General features: G+C 38.9%; 1 protein-coding gene across 1 annotated transcript in view; it reads left to right on the forward strand.

Moving 5' to 3' along the window:
* Window positions 1–14,836, forward strand: part of ARHGEF38 (Rho guanine nucleotide exchange factor 38) — a 137,372-nt gene that overhangs the window by 72,958 nt on the left and 49,578 nt on the right. Inside the window, exon 4 of the mRNA XM_030819182.1 lies at window positions 10,165–10,312. Within this exon, the coding sequence (XP_030675042.1) occupies window positions 10,165–10,312 (148 nt within the window). The remainder of the gene's footprint in view (window positions 1–10,164; window positions 10,313–14,836) is intronic.

Consider the following 14,836-nt stretch of genomic DNA (forward strand, 5'->3'; position numbering starts at 1 on the left):
TCAAGTGTCATTTTCACATTTGGTAGAGTGAACAGCAATGGCAGTAATTAGTCTCCAAAGATGGCCCTCAATGGACTATGCCTCCTAGTTCACATTGTTATATAGTCTAGTGTCATATTGACTCTGGACTGGCCCTCTGATTCACTATTACAATGTGGTGAAAATGACACTGTATCAGTAACTGGGCCCAAGCCTTAGGAAAGCCTGACAATTTCTACTTTCATAATTTTGGAAGCCTGCCATTTAAAAAGTTGAGATACCTTACTGGAAGTATCATGGAGAGAGACAGCAGATGAGACTATGTAGAGTGAGAAAGTGGCACAGCTATCCCAGAATCCCAGCAGAGGCCAGCCTCCCAGCTGTTCCTGCCAAGGCACTAGATTTGTGAAATTAGTCCTCTCAGACATTAAAACCCAGATAAGCCCTTGGATGACTCAGCCACAGTGGATGTCAAGTGTAGCAAAAGAACCACACAGCTGAGCCCAGTCAATCTACACAATTGTGAGAGAAAATAAAAATGGCTGTTGTTTCAAGATACTAAGCTTTGGGATGGTTTGTTACATAGCAATAAATAAGCCAACAGCAATTGTCCTCTTATATGTGTTTGCATATTATAATGTTTCAACATATTAAAACAAGACTGTCATGAACATGCTTGAGTCTACTTTACTTGCTTACCTCATGCATATTGTGCTAAGAATCAGACTGAAAGAAGCTTTTGACAAAGGAATTGTAGTTTCTTGTATGCATTTTCCTGAGGGTGACTCTATCCTTGGAGAGAAATAATTTAGAGCTTTCTGTTCTTTGAAGGTGTAGCAGGTGATGCACTGTTGTTCTATAGCAGTGCTTTGTTTTCCTAAAGCAATGTTTCTTGTAGGTCCCTGAAGTAGGAATCTGTGCCTTTAGCAGTGAGTTTGTGAGAAGAGTACTAGTTGCTGACAATTCATATCATAATGCTGTGTGGGAGATACTACAGCGGAGCTCACTTAAATGAGTTTTTTAGTATTATTATTGTGTGTAAGTGTGTGCATGTTTTACTCAGGACACAGATAGGCTTGACCTGGTTAATTTTGGCCAACTGGGACAGGTTGGGAGGGTCCTAGACCTGCATACTTGAACGTATGAGGTCAGTGCGGAGGTTTGGGGGACACCCAGATGCAGCAGTTAAAGATCAGAATGCAAATGTTAGAAGGAATAGGAAAGCTGTCCACTTCAGAGAAAATGACAATGGGGAAATGGTGTTTTCAGGATCATGGATACAACAATCTTCACAAGAAAGAAAAAATCAGCAGGAAGCAGGTACCAGGCTGTAATATGGGGGTTGGACTTCCAGTCTCCTGAGCGGGGTGAATATGGGTCCCAGTGCTGCTAGGACTTATTTCTTACAATAAAAATAAAATAAAGGTGGCTTAGTAAAAAGCCTTACAGTTCTGATTTCTGAGGAGAATGGTAAGTTCTAGGATGCTGTGCTGATGGAGCCTACCAGTGGAAGTCAGTGGCTTAGCTGTGCCAGAAGGAGTATTGGAGAGTTGAGGTCAGATTTGAATGGACCTGCGAAAAGTCACATATTGCACAGGATACACGTAGAAATACATTTCTAAATCCCAGGAAGGAATGTAAGAGTCTGTGAGTTCCTGAACACTTTCCCAGCCTCCAGGAAGCTAAAATGAGAAGTACACAACAGAAAGAGTAACAAACCTTGAAGGTGCCCAATAGCCTGGAAAGAGCATGGCCTTTGAAGTGAAACAGATCCAAGTCTTAATCCTGGCTGTCATCACTAGTTTGATGGCTGTGAGCAAGTCACTTGAGCCAGTGAGGATTGCGTTTGCCTGCCTGTAATAGAAAGCTGGCCAACAGGGTTTGACCAAAAAGGGGCTTATTTTTCTCACGTCACAAGAAATCCGTAACTCACGAGTCCAGGACTAGTGCAACTGCTTGCTGCTCCTTCAAGTTCTTCCCTTCACAATGCTCAGCATGTGGCTTTTGATATCATCCCTTAGATAGCTACTCCATTTCCAGGCATCACTTCCTAAAGACAATGAAGCAAAATCACCTCTTCAGAAGGCTTTTTTCATTTTGGGGGAATATAACCATTTTCCCAGTGACTTCTACATATATCTCATTCTATTTTGCACACATGTTATTTCATTTCACATACATACACACACAAACACACCTTTGCACACACACTTGGCCATCTAAATACCAGAGATTTGGGGAAAGGTCAATATTTTTAACTAGGTGTGTTACCAGTCCAAATTCTATGCCTTTGGAAGAAGGAAGAACAGATAAGTAAATAGCAATGGATTCCACATGCATTTGTTCATCTTTTCAATGGGGATAACAAGACTTCCATGGCAGGAAAATATCAAACACTGGGCATAACCCCTCCAGAATGTATGCTCCATGAGGGAAGGAATTCTTGTCTGTTTTATGACTGTTGTGTCACCAGCATCCAGAACAGTGTCTTTAATAACTATTTACTGAATGGATGAAATTAGAGATAATAGTAAGTGTGCAGTGCATTGGCTGGCACACAGAGGGACCAGGAGGTGATTGTTGTTACTGTCGTCACTGAGTCTGTCTGTGGTCAATGTCAGTGTCAAATGTCACTTTCAAAAGTCGATGTCATTTCCAGAGATTGCTAGGTAATATAGAGCAACTAGCTACAGCAGAGGCAAGCTTTCTCAAGAGAGGTATTTACTAACATGAGATAAATGGAAAATCATGGATTGGTCTAAGACAGGGTTTTCCTCAGTGTTATCAACCTTACATTAAAAAAAAGTTATTGTACCTTTTCCTGATCCAGCCAGCAAAAACTTTCACTTTCTCTGAGAACCAATGTTGCCTCAAGATGTCAGTAGTTAAAGAATCCTGACCTGGAGTTAAAGTGTCTAGAAGTCAGCAAGGTTCAGGAAGACACCATGAGCTATCATCAAAATATACAGCTGTGTTTTTGAATGTTAGAACTGGACTAATATTTAAAGAGCATCTATTCCATTACTGAGACAAAAACAGTAAGAGCTGATTTGCCCAATTTATATTAGTAACTCTGGACACTCTCAGAAGGGACTCTAGCTCTTCCAAATATAGGCCTAAGCTTTTTCCTCTCCAAACATTGACCCTCTCCACAGCCCACTAGCACGCCCCAGTTTGTCCTCCTCAGCTGCTAGCCACCTCCCATGGCCAGATGTGCTGAGTGGATGCCACCTTAGCTTCAGAACGGCCCCTTCTTTGAGAGCCCCACCACAATTATGACATCGTCTTCCCTGGCATTGGACACAGAGATGATCACGACAGGTTCCCATCCTCCACTCTGCTCTTTTCCTTTCTCTGTTTCTCTCTTTAGGATCCAGCTCCCTTCATTGGTCCCTCTTCCTTATCTCTCATTCCCTCCTAAACCCAACCCTCTAAAAATGCTATTACCACATCACCAGGGACCTCAGAATTGTCAAATCCAATGGACACATATTTTTTCTGAACTTATCTTACTCTAGTGCTTCTGAAAAAAAATTTTACTAAAATATTCCCGATATCAAGAGAGAAATATCATAAGCCTCAGGAAATGTGGAGTTATGATCTGAAGCTAGAGCCACAGGCATGAAATAACTTGGAAGTCTCATTTTGTCGTAAGAATTCGTGTCAGTTTTCCAGTCTACTCTTCTAGGAAACCAGCGTTTTTTTCTTCAAATATCTTAATAAAATTGATACTCAAGGGATACACTTGTTTTAATCCCATGGCTGCATGTCCCACCTGCTGCCTGTATTTGGTTTGAATATTATAACCCTAGCCAGGGTCTCTTGGGTATCCGCAGCAGCAGTTTTATCCCCTAGGCTAGGTAGAAGCTAAATGAGACTGAAGGCAAGGGAGTGTGGCTTCTTTAAGCAGCATTTACTCTTTCAGTTTCTTTCTTCTCACTTCCTCTCCTCGTTTTATGCTCCCTTGGAGAACAGAATGAGGCTAGGAAAGAAGGGGAGAAAGTATTCAGATGATCTGGCATTTGGGCTGGCGAATCTACTGCCTTGTTTAGTCACGGCAGCTGGGCTCCCATCCAAGGAGGATAAGAAGACCGTGGAGAGCAACCCTTGAACTCGGGATGAAAGCTACTAGGAAAGCTCTTTCACTGGAGATGGCATACCATGGAGCTTTCGCTCAGCTGTGTGTGTCACTCAGGGAAATGACAGTCAGAGGCCTGTATTGTTGCACCCAGATCTCAGACCTTCTTTCCAGAGAGTGGGCCATCTCTACCCTCTGTTCATCCCACCCCCTTCTCTGTATTCTAAATACTCTGCCTTGACAACAAGTTTTATTTAGAACCACTTCCTTTCGGGACATACCTCAGGCCATAATTTATACATGAGATTTTAACTAAAATTATTTTTGTAAACGTTAGTTGGTTTTTAAAATTGAACTTACTGCATAGTTTTTCTTGTTAATACAACAACATCCAACCTTAAATCCTCCATAACTAACAGTTCATGTCATATTTTCATATAATTTTTAAATGAAATGTAAAAATGGGTAGTATAGAGGGGGCCTTAACTCATCAGGATTTCTCCCAAAATATTTTCCTGTCAAAGAGAAAACAAAACAAAACATAGTGAGTAGATTAGAATTAAATCAGCTGGGAGAAACAGAAAACAAACACAAAACATTACTAGCATAATAAGACAGATGTTGATTTCTCTATGTGTAAAAGTCTGAAGGCATGTGTTCTAGAGCTGTATGGCAGCTCTGCTCCACAAGGTGCTCTGGGATGCAAGCCCCTTCCAGCTCACATCTCCACTCACCAAGAGGTGGCTGTTATCTTCATGGACAAGGTAAAGCTATTAATAGTATCCAAATCCTAGGTAGCAGATGGAGACAAGGTGAGCCAGCTGCCTCTTGAGGAAAATTCCTGGACATTGTCATGGGACACTTTCATTTATATCCCACTGTGGGCTTTAATTACATGGCCACACCAATTGGATGGGAGGATGGGAAATGTCATTTTGATTTGGGGCAGCCAAAACTTCTGTTTCTTTAGAAGCAGATTATGACCATGGGGAGGCAGCTAGCAAGCTCTGTCACCCAGAACCCCAACAACTTAGTCAATCTTGGCAGTATTTCTCATTATTTTGTTCTTGTCCTTCCTCATGCTGATCCTTCTTTGTGGCTACGCCTTCTCAGGCTTCTCTGCAGTCCCTTTTTCTTCTATACTGTCCTCAATGTTAGTGTTTGCCACCATCTGGTCCTCAGGCACTCTTTTCTTCTCACTCTGTGAACACTCTCGCATGACCACATAAATTCATGTCTTATACTACCCAATTTTTACAAACTTACATCTCTGTCCAAGATATTATTTTCTTAAATCCTAGATTAATATATCCAGTTTCCTAAAGAGCTTCGCTGCTTGAATATACAATAAGCAACTCAAACTCAATACATCTGAAATTAAACTCATCATCTTTCTCATTAAACTCTGTTATGCCATCAGTGTCTACCCACATGGTCACTTAAACCACAATTCTGGGATATGTCTGGAATCATCTCTCACTCATGTTCAATGTCCATTTTTTTCCTTTCTTCTGCATCCTCCTTGCTTTTGCTTTGCTTTAGTTATAGCTAACATCTGTTGAGCATTTGCATGTGCCAGCTACTGATGCAAATATATTACATATTTTAACTCATTTAATCTGCAAACAACCCTAGTATTATTATCTCCATTTTACAGATGAGGAAATTAAGGAACAGATAAGTAACTTTCCCAACTGTCACACATCAAGTAAATGGTAAAACCAGAATTTGAACCCAGGAAGTCGATTCTAGTGCACTGTCTCTTAACTGCAATAACTTTCTGTTTTAGCCCCTCATTGTTTATTTACTTTATTACTATAGAAGCCTTTCAATTTGTTTATCTTCTTCAATCTCACCAACTCCTCCCCAAAATTCCATCTTTCATACGAATAACTACCAGAATAGCTTTTCTAAACCACAATCTGGTCAGTTACCTAAAAATCCATCGGTGCTTCACCATCACTTTCAGGTGAAAGTTTCACCTCCTTAATGTTGCACAAGGCCCTTCATGATCTGGCCCCAGCCCACCTCTACAGTCCCTTCTGGAACTTCCTCACAGACATGGTCCCATCCAGCCACACTAGATCATTCCAAGTTTCTTAACAGATCTTACTCTCCACACCTATCTCCTTGCTTTTTGCACTCACTCAGAGGTCCTATGTCAAAAGTACACTGTTAGGAGCATTGCTCAAAGCTCCCCAAGGGCTGAATAGGTAACCCTCTGTACTTTATTTACTTTTCACGTAGTATGGTAAATGGAAGTTCAGTCTTCTCTCTCTCCCTTGGTGTCCTGTATAATTTCCTTGAAGGAAGAGTTGGTTCTTTGTAACTACAGTACCTACCAAAGTATTTGGTGCATGATGATCATCGAGTAATTTTCAAAAAAGGATGAACTAAGGAACACAACTGCTTCTCCCCTTTTATGGCATTTTCCTAAACAAAACCCGGGACAAGGAGATCCCTTGAAAATCACTGACTTTACCCTCGTTTACTTGCCTGCAGGAGAAATTCATCTTGGAGCAGGATCACAATACTATAAAGGCCACCTGGTTTGGTATGGCACATGTTGGGGCTGCACGTGAGAGTATGGAAATAGAAAGAGGAGCATATGTTTATTCACATCAGTAAAGAGAACAAATTGAAACATAGGAATCATGGTATCCAGACATAATATCAATATTTTGGGAAGTTGTTTTTAATGAAGATAACTAAGGAGACTTAAAAGTGCATTTTTTTTTCTCCTTTGCATGACGATTGCTTTTTGGGGATGCCAATGCAGAAATTCTTGGGTTGTAGAATTTTTAAAAAGAAGAGCATACTAGTTTTATTTATTTTACAGGATTCTGGTGCCTTTGTGACAGGCAACCACAAGTGGAATTACCTTCAGTGGTCTTGGCTTAGTCCCTTCTCTGCTCCTAATCATCCCCTCAAACCCACATACATTAGACAGAGCGGTTGTCCTTCACCACTAAAGAAATGCAGCCGAGAGTTATGTTACCGTGGAAACAGAATCACTTTTTGCTGCAAGACACACTGCTTCATCTGCACTATTATGAAGCAGAATACATTGGTAGGGCTGGGAGGGGAATAAAATATTCTGCCTGCCAGTGTTGTACTTGGCCTTTGGGTGAATAAATGACTTTCAATTAGAGTACTTAAATATCTTTTAACTTTAATAATAATTATTAGAGCCTCAAGAGAATTTTACTTGGAAAAGAGTAAAAAAAAAAAAAGATTATTCTGTTAAAGGAAGAGCTATAAATTATTTCAAACTACACCACTCCTGTTAAAGAAAATGCAAGAGAATTTATAATTAATGGGTTCATTGTGTATAAAGATAAGTGTTTTAGCTCTTCTTTGTTTTTTGCCTTTCTGATTTGATCACCTTGTGGATTCGTGAGATTGTCCTTACCTCTTTCCTTTTTTGGTCTCTGCTTTTAGCTTCTTTGTAGTGAGCACACTTATTTACAGCTTCATCTTGTGTTAGGCTGTGTGTATGCAGGTCCACTGTTGTTGACTTGCTGCTGAGCATCCAGCTAAGTCTGTGATCTAAGCCTGTCACCAGTCCCACTTCTGGGCCCTCCCAGCCAAAGCCACTAGTTCCCATTTGCTACCTGGTTCTGCTACTGGGAGGTTCCCTTCACCTTATGCCAAACCCTAAATTCAGTCACGGTTCTATTTTGTTTTCTTTCCTCTACTTGATAGCTCTTACTGTTTGTGTTGTTATCAGTGTTGAAGAACAAATCTATATGACCTACACTAGTTGAAGGATGAACTCTATAGAATATCAGAAACAAAACAGGAATACTGTGTCCTTCAGCTCCAAAGATGCTCACAGTTATTGAGTTTTCTTATAGGCCCCCCAAAAGCACTACTAAAACAAACAAAAACCTTAAAACACACACACACATGCACACAAACACACACACACTCACATGTGTGCACATTAGCTCACATTACCTCAGAGTCTAACTATAAGCATATAATCACAGGAAAATCCCACATCATGAAAAGGAAAAATATTTTATTGGCTGTAAATAAATTAGAAAAGAATGTGATACTTTAAAAGTGTTAGTGTTTTAATTCTAGAGGTAGCAAAGCAACCTTAAGAGACAAATGACAATTCTTGAGTAACTAGTCACTGGCGGGCACTTTTTATATCTATCACCCCATTTCATTCTCAAATGAATCTCAATGGCTACTATTATTTTTATTTTACAAATAAAATGAAGGCACTAAGACTCAAATAATTTATTTAAAAAAAATCATTCTCCAATTGTATAATTCATCCACGTAACCAAAAACGACTTGTACCCTAAAAGCTACTGAAATTTTAAAAAGTCATTCTCAAATTCCCCACACAAACCCTAAATTGTTTCTGATTTCAAGTTTAGTGTTCTTTCCAAGTGCATCACCTCATACAGTGCTCAGAAAAGCTCTGAATTGGGTGGCTGCGGTGGGGTATGTGCTAAAATCCAAGGGAAAAATAGGAATACGGCCTCTAATTCTGCCTTTGCACCTCTAGACAGGACTTCAGGAAAATCATTTATTTGTTTCAAACTCAGATTTATTCATCCTGAATTAATATGGATAAATAACCTCTTATCTCTTTATGCAAGTAGGAAGTTAATGTGTGAAAAACATGTTGAAAATACTAAGGGCACTTTTATTTCTGTGGAAAGAATGACTTACTCCTGTTAACTATAATAGGTCCAGATTAATAGGTCCAGATCACTGTCAATCTATTCAGCCATCCCAATTAGTTCAGCCACCAAATCATTATTAGTCTCAAATTTGCAATGTTTTGAGAGCTGACCCTGTCACATAGTTCTTGGATATCTGCCAAATAATTTATATAGTGCTGAGTTGAGTAGTGGATGCATAATACTTATCTTTAAGTAATGAAGTGTGGATCAAATCAAACTATTGTCCAATATCTACTTTAGCCACCAGTTATAGACCCTATTTCATCATAATATCAAAAAGTATTCATTAAATGCCTGGATACAATTAGTCTAAGTTGCTTTATGAAGATACGGTCATAACCTTGGTTCATGGTATTAAACTGGTTTTTAAAATAATGACCTATTTTATTATCACATAGAAGGAAATATTTTATTTCTCTAAACTCCATTGTTTGCCTTTCAGAGAGCCTCAGGAAATATTAGTGCAGTGAATATTGAAAAATACTTACCCAGCACTTGAAATTTCACCTTCTGTATCACTTATAAATTAACAAAAAATTGCTTCATTTTGAGCATTTCATATGTATTTACTATACTATGAACTTTACAAATACCACCTCTTTTAATTTTTACAATGGCTCTCTGAAATTGAATCTATTGGTGTCATCAGGTTTAAAGAGTAAAAATAACTTGCTCAAGTCACAGTGCCCGTCTGTAGCACAGCCTGACTCAAGTCCATACACACCAACTCTAAACTGCAACTTTTTTTTTTTTTGGAGATAGAGTCTTGCTCTGTCACCCAGGCTGGAGTGCATTGGTGCAATCTCGGCTCACTGTAACCTCTGCCTCCCGGGTTCAAGCGATTCTCCTGCGTCAGCCTCCCGAGTAGCTGGGGCTACAGGTGCCTGCCACCACGCCCGGCTGATTTTTGTATTTTTAGTAGAGACGGGGTTTCACCATATTGGCCAGGCTGGTCTCGAACTCCTGACCTCGTGATCCACCCACCTCAGCCTCCCAAAGTGCTGGGATTATAGGCATGAGCCACTGCACCTGGCCACACTGCAACTCTTAACCGCAATTCTGCACATCAACCTTGTGTGTAAAGTTACCTTTGAAAAAACCAGCTTTCTTTTGCTGCCCATCTCTGATAACTTGCTCATCCTTTGTTTTATAAAAGAAAAAAAAGAAAAGACAGAAAAAGAGAAGGAGCAAAGAAGGAAAGCAGGGAGAGAAGGAAAAAGGAAAGAAAAGAAAGAAAAGGAAAAAAAAAATCACTCAATGTTTTCCACCCTTCCTGAATAACCTGGGGATAAAGTAGGTCCCATCCAACTTTTTGACATGAGTCGACATTTTTGAAAATAATCATGTGAAGTGCCAGCTTTGTCTGATAATGTCGTTTTGGCTTTGTTTTACATTTATCAGGAGAAGTATTCTTGCAGATTAAAGGGCCACTGGAAGATATTTATAAAATCTACTGCTATCACCATGATGAAGCACATAGTATACTGGAGTCCTATGAAAAGGAAGAAGAGCTGAAGGAACATTTGAGCCACTGTATCCAGTCCTTAAAGTAAGGCCTTTTCAAATGATGATTCCCATCTCCTCTCAGTTGCCTAGCAGGGAACATTTTAAATGGATGTAGATGAAAGGTCTCACATAAATCCTATGTTTTATGAGACTTGCTAGGAGCTCTGCTTTGCATTCCCTTTATAAAAGGCTGACATGCCAGAAGCCCTGATTGACTTTTTTTTCCCCCTGCGAGAATGTCTAAAAATAACATGGGAGAAGATTTAGGGCTCTGCAGAGACTGAAAAATGCAATATCAAAATATAAAATGTGGAAGAAAAGCCTCTTCTTAAAGCTACTGTAACTTGCCTGGCCCCACGTAGTTCAAGGAGTATGTGAGATAACATGTGGCCCCATGACGACTGGAGCACATGGGTTAATGGAGTTAGTGGAATGGCCTACAACTCTGCGTGGCAGTCTTCTTTCCCCAAACTCACCGTGGGGAGATGGGTGAAGACAAGTCAGGCCTTGCTAAAGTTAGTTTCAGAACAATTACTCATGCCTTCCTTTCTCAGCTCTAAAACATTGGTGGGGGTGCTACACAATGTACTTTTTCTTTTCTAGGGGAAGTATCTATTCACTATGAAAATCTGAAATATATAACAAGCATGTGTAAGATAAAAACCCCTTGCTATTTCACTATTAGCCCCTTTTTTCTTAATAATCATTTTCTTCTGATATTATTTATATGTATAAATGTGGGTATGTGTTTGGATTGATTCTTTGAAATGGAACTGGTATCTTACTGAATATGCAGTTTCCTACCACATGAAGCTTAAAGCCAAAATCACTACCATATTCCACATCTTACTCAGTGGCTCTCTTACAGACTCTCACTTGTAAGTAGTATCCACTGTCAAATAATTTTGATTAGACCAAGAATTAAACAACCACAGAGAGCTGTGGTGTATAAGTAAATGCACACCCATCTGATGCTGTAGCACACCTCCCCTGTTTACTCTGTGTGGTGGGGGAAAGAGGGAACCCCAACGGGAATGGGGATGGGGATCCTAACGTGGTACAAGAGGTTTTTAGCTGCATTAAGTTGAAATCATGATACTACTCTGGAGGAGGCGTTTCCAGGCTGGAATTGGGTCTGAAAGTGAGTTTAAAATGAGCCCAGTGAATTTTTTTTTTTAATAAATAAAATTTCAACTTTATTGCCCTCTACTGGTCATCAAATTACTGCGGTTTTAAACCATTCTTCATGCCATGGAAAAGAAGAATTCAAGTCACCAAATCTTAAGCATTTATTTAGTGTTTGTGCTGTGTCAAGCGTAGTTCTGGGGGCTAAGAATACAAAAGTAAATAAGACTTAGACTCTGCCCTAAGGAACTCAATATGATCAGTTAAAACTTAAATATAAGATGTAATGAGCAAGTAGCTCTAGTTAATTATTTCTATTTTCAGTTTAGTTCAGTGTTAGCATATCAATTCAGAGAAACATTCAAATTTAAGTTGTGTTCATTTTAGTAAATTCATATAGTAGAAGCACAGTCCTCTAAATGTTCAGGTGTTTTATTCTTTGGGAAAAAAAGGAAATGGTGTTATCCTGGGTTTGAATGAACACCTTTCCTACCTTAAACAAGTGGCAAGATCTGATCCAACAAAAGCTGGAGCCATTTTCCTTCTTCAGATTCTAGATCTAAGAGTGAGAAATGTCACAGCAAGTGAACATTTAGCACCTTTGATCACCCCCACCCAATGCCAGCCCTGGGGATGGAGGTCCTTGCCTGAAAAGAATGTGGTGCATCTACTTTAGGCATGTGCTTCTAACTGTTCACCAGAAGTAAAGCAGTCTGCTCAGAGTGGAAAGAACATCAGTTCTTATTCATTAAACTTTTAGCTTTTAAGAGAAAGAAACAGACCCTGCCAGAAGGTTCCACGAGGCAGTATAGCCCAGTATCATATCCCCAAAAAGCAGCTAAAGGCAGAGGTTATTTTAGAACCTCATGAAGTCTCAGTTACTGAAAATTATTTTCAGACCCAATGGCTTATTTGGTCTTTTTCTGCAAGTTTCAGGTAATTCCCCTGGCCATGCCCCAAATTTTGGGTTTAGAGCTATTCTGATTTTAGGTAACAGTTGCAGGCACTGGAAGGTGTTAAGGTTTAGAAAGCAAAAAAGCCAAAAGAAGCAGTATTGGCACAACTATTTCTTAAGGGAAAGAAAATCAAATAAAACAGGTGAAGTTAGAGCAATTTTCCCAAAAGTTGCCTTTCCATGAAAATAAAGTTAATGATGGATTGTACTGGTCTGCCTGAAGGCTGAGGGCAGTAGAATTATTGACATTACTATAATACTGACCTCAATCGAGCTAAGCTTTAAATTCTGAGAAACAGGTTTTCAAACAGGTTTATAGGCCAAAGAGAGTCTGGAACACCCTAAGGGCTTGGTTTCCCTGGCCAAGTAATCAGTCAAAGCTATATTACTGTCGCTCTGCCTTTTCCTTGTGGCTAGATAACACAGCTTAAGTGCAGTTGCCAATTTCTAATGAATACTAGGCGTGGCCTCCATTTTATCCTGTGCCAGGGGATATTGGAAATCTTTGTTCGAGCAATATCCACAAGAGAGGTGACTTCACGCCTCAGAAGTTAAGGTGGATTTTAAAGCAATTTAGGCTGCTTTTTAACCAAAATTACAGTATGTTTATTGAGGGCCTAATAAATATTTAATAGGAGTGCTAAATAATGTTGAAATTTTTTTTAAAAATACATAAGCATAGTTCTTGCCTCTCGGAAACACAAACTCTAGTTGAGGAGATAAACAAAACCATGTGGAAAGTTTAATAACAATACAAGAATTCATTTAAATAACACCAGAAGCTTTCACGGTGGCTGTAGTTCAAGACTAATTCCCAAAAGAGTAGTAGAGATATTACCTGGTTCTGTAAAAGACCCAAGTTTCTAACTTTCAATTATTCTTTGAAGCCAATTATCTTTCAAAAGAGAGAATAATGTTGAATCCTTTCATAACATGATGGCAGTGTTTTTCTGTGTGGAGTTCCCTTGCGCCAGACCCACCAGGATGGTGTATTAAAAGTACAGATTCCTATGCTCTGCCTCAGACCAAAAAAAAAATACTATTTCTGGCGGTCCAGTTCAGGGTCTGCTCTTTTAACAAGCCCGCTCAGGTGATTTTCCATACACACTCAAGTTAAGAACTACATTAGTGGGAGAAATCATACTTGCTGCTTTCCCTGAAGCAGGTGGGTTTTTTCATCAATATAGATACAATCTAAGCAGTAACTTCAGAGTTTGGAGATCTTCAAAAAGAAAAGATTCTAAGGCTATCCAAAAGCAGATACACATCTGCATCTATAGCCTACAAATTGGAAATTAGCAAGTTTTTATTTATTCAACAAGAAGTTTTGACAGTCAAATTAGTGACCCCTAAGATTGTGTGAAATACTGTATTAAAATAGTCTCCAAAGTTATGGAAGTATTTGCTAAAGATCTTATTATTTAGCCTTCTTGGGGTTATTTAAGGTTTCTGATCTGTATGAGGAAAGTGAAAGATAGCGTGGCTATAAAGGCAAATGTAGCTATAATTAGAATAGCCTGTCTGCTGCCTCCTTTTTCTGCTTTTCCATTTATAAATACCACTAAAGTCCCTGCTGCATTTCAGAGGCCCCAGAGATCTGTTTATTTTGTAATAGAAAGAGAAAGAAGGGGATTTTCTAAGTTTTTTGATGGATGGAAGACACATTTCTAGCTTCATGTCTAGTTGTTATAAATGTATCTGTATTTTTCTTCTTGCTAATCAAGGCCATCATCCCCAGGAGGAAAACGTCTAACTTCTAGTCATCTGGGCACTTTGGCTGCTCACATTACTCCTGGAGCTTCTCCATTCAGGGAGGAAGCTAAAAGCTCATGCAATGCAAAATCCAAAGGAATACATTTCAATTTGTTCACCACATTTTATACTCATTATTCTAATGGAGCGTTCCAAGTAAAAATTAAAATCACTTTTGGAAAGCCCTTCAGTTCCTTGTTATATGGCATCATGTTTGAACAAAGACTATAATCCTTAAGGAATAGTCACATAAAAACTTGTTAATTGTGAGTCAAAGTATAATGTGCTCATGAGGGTAGGAGGTATAGTGATAGATATATTAAATTACTTTATCCTATAAAAGGGTAAATGGACACAATTTAAATTCTTCCTTCCTGAATTGCCCTTGGTTGGGATTAGCTTCTTCAAAGTTTCAGCCTAAAAGAGATTTTTTTAAATGATGAACAAATAAAAAGATGTTATAATATAGTGCCGCTACTCCACAGATTGTGGTTGTATCCTATTGGAAAATCTCTCAGATTCCCTTTCATAAAGTGTTATACTACATAAACACAATGTTTAATTTATGTTATGATATTTAGGTTTTACTTGGCTAAAATAAATGAAATAGAAAAAAAACCCATGTTTTCTGTAGGAGTTAGAAGAATAACCTTCTCTTTCAACTTCAATGTATGTGTTTTGGTTCCTAAATGATCACATTATTCACTTATTTGTTTGCATGAAAAATTGCATTTT

This window comes from Nomascus leucogenys, chromosome 9, assembly GCF_006542625.1.
Source record: "Nomascus leucogenys isolate Asia chromosome 9, Asia_NLE_v1, whole genome shotgun sequence".
Classification (NCBI taxonomy): domain Eukaryota; kingdom Metazoa; phylum Chordata; class Mammalia; order Primates; family Hylobatidae; genus Nomascus; species Nomascus leucogenys.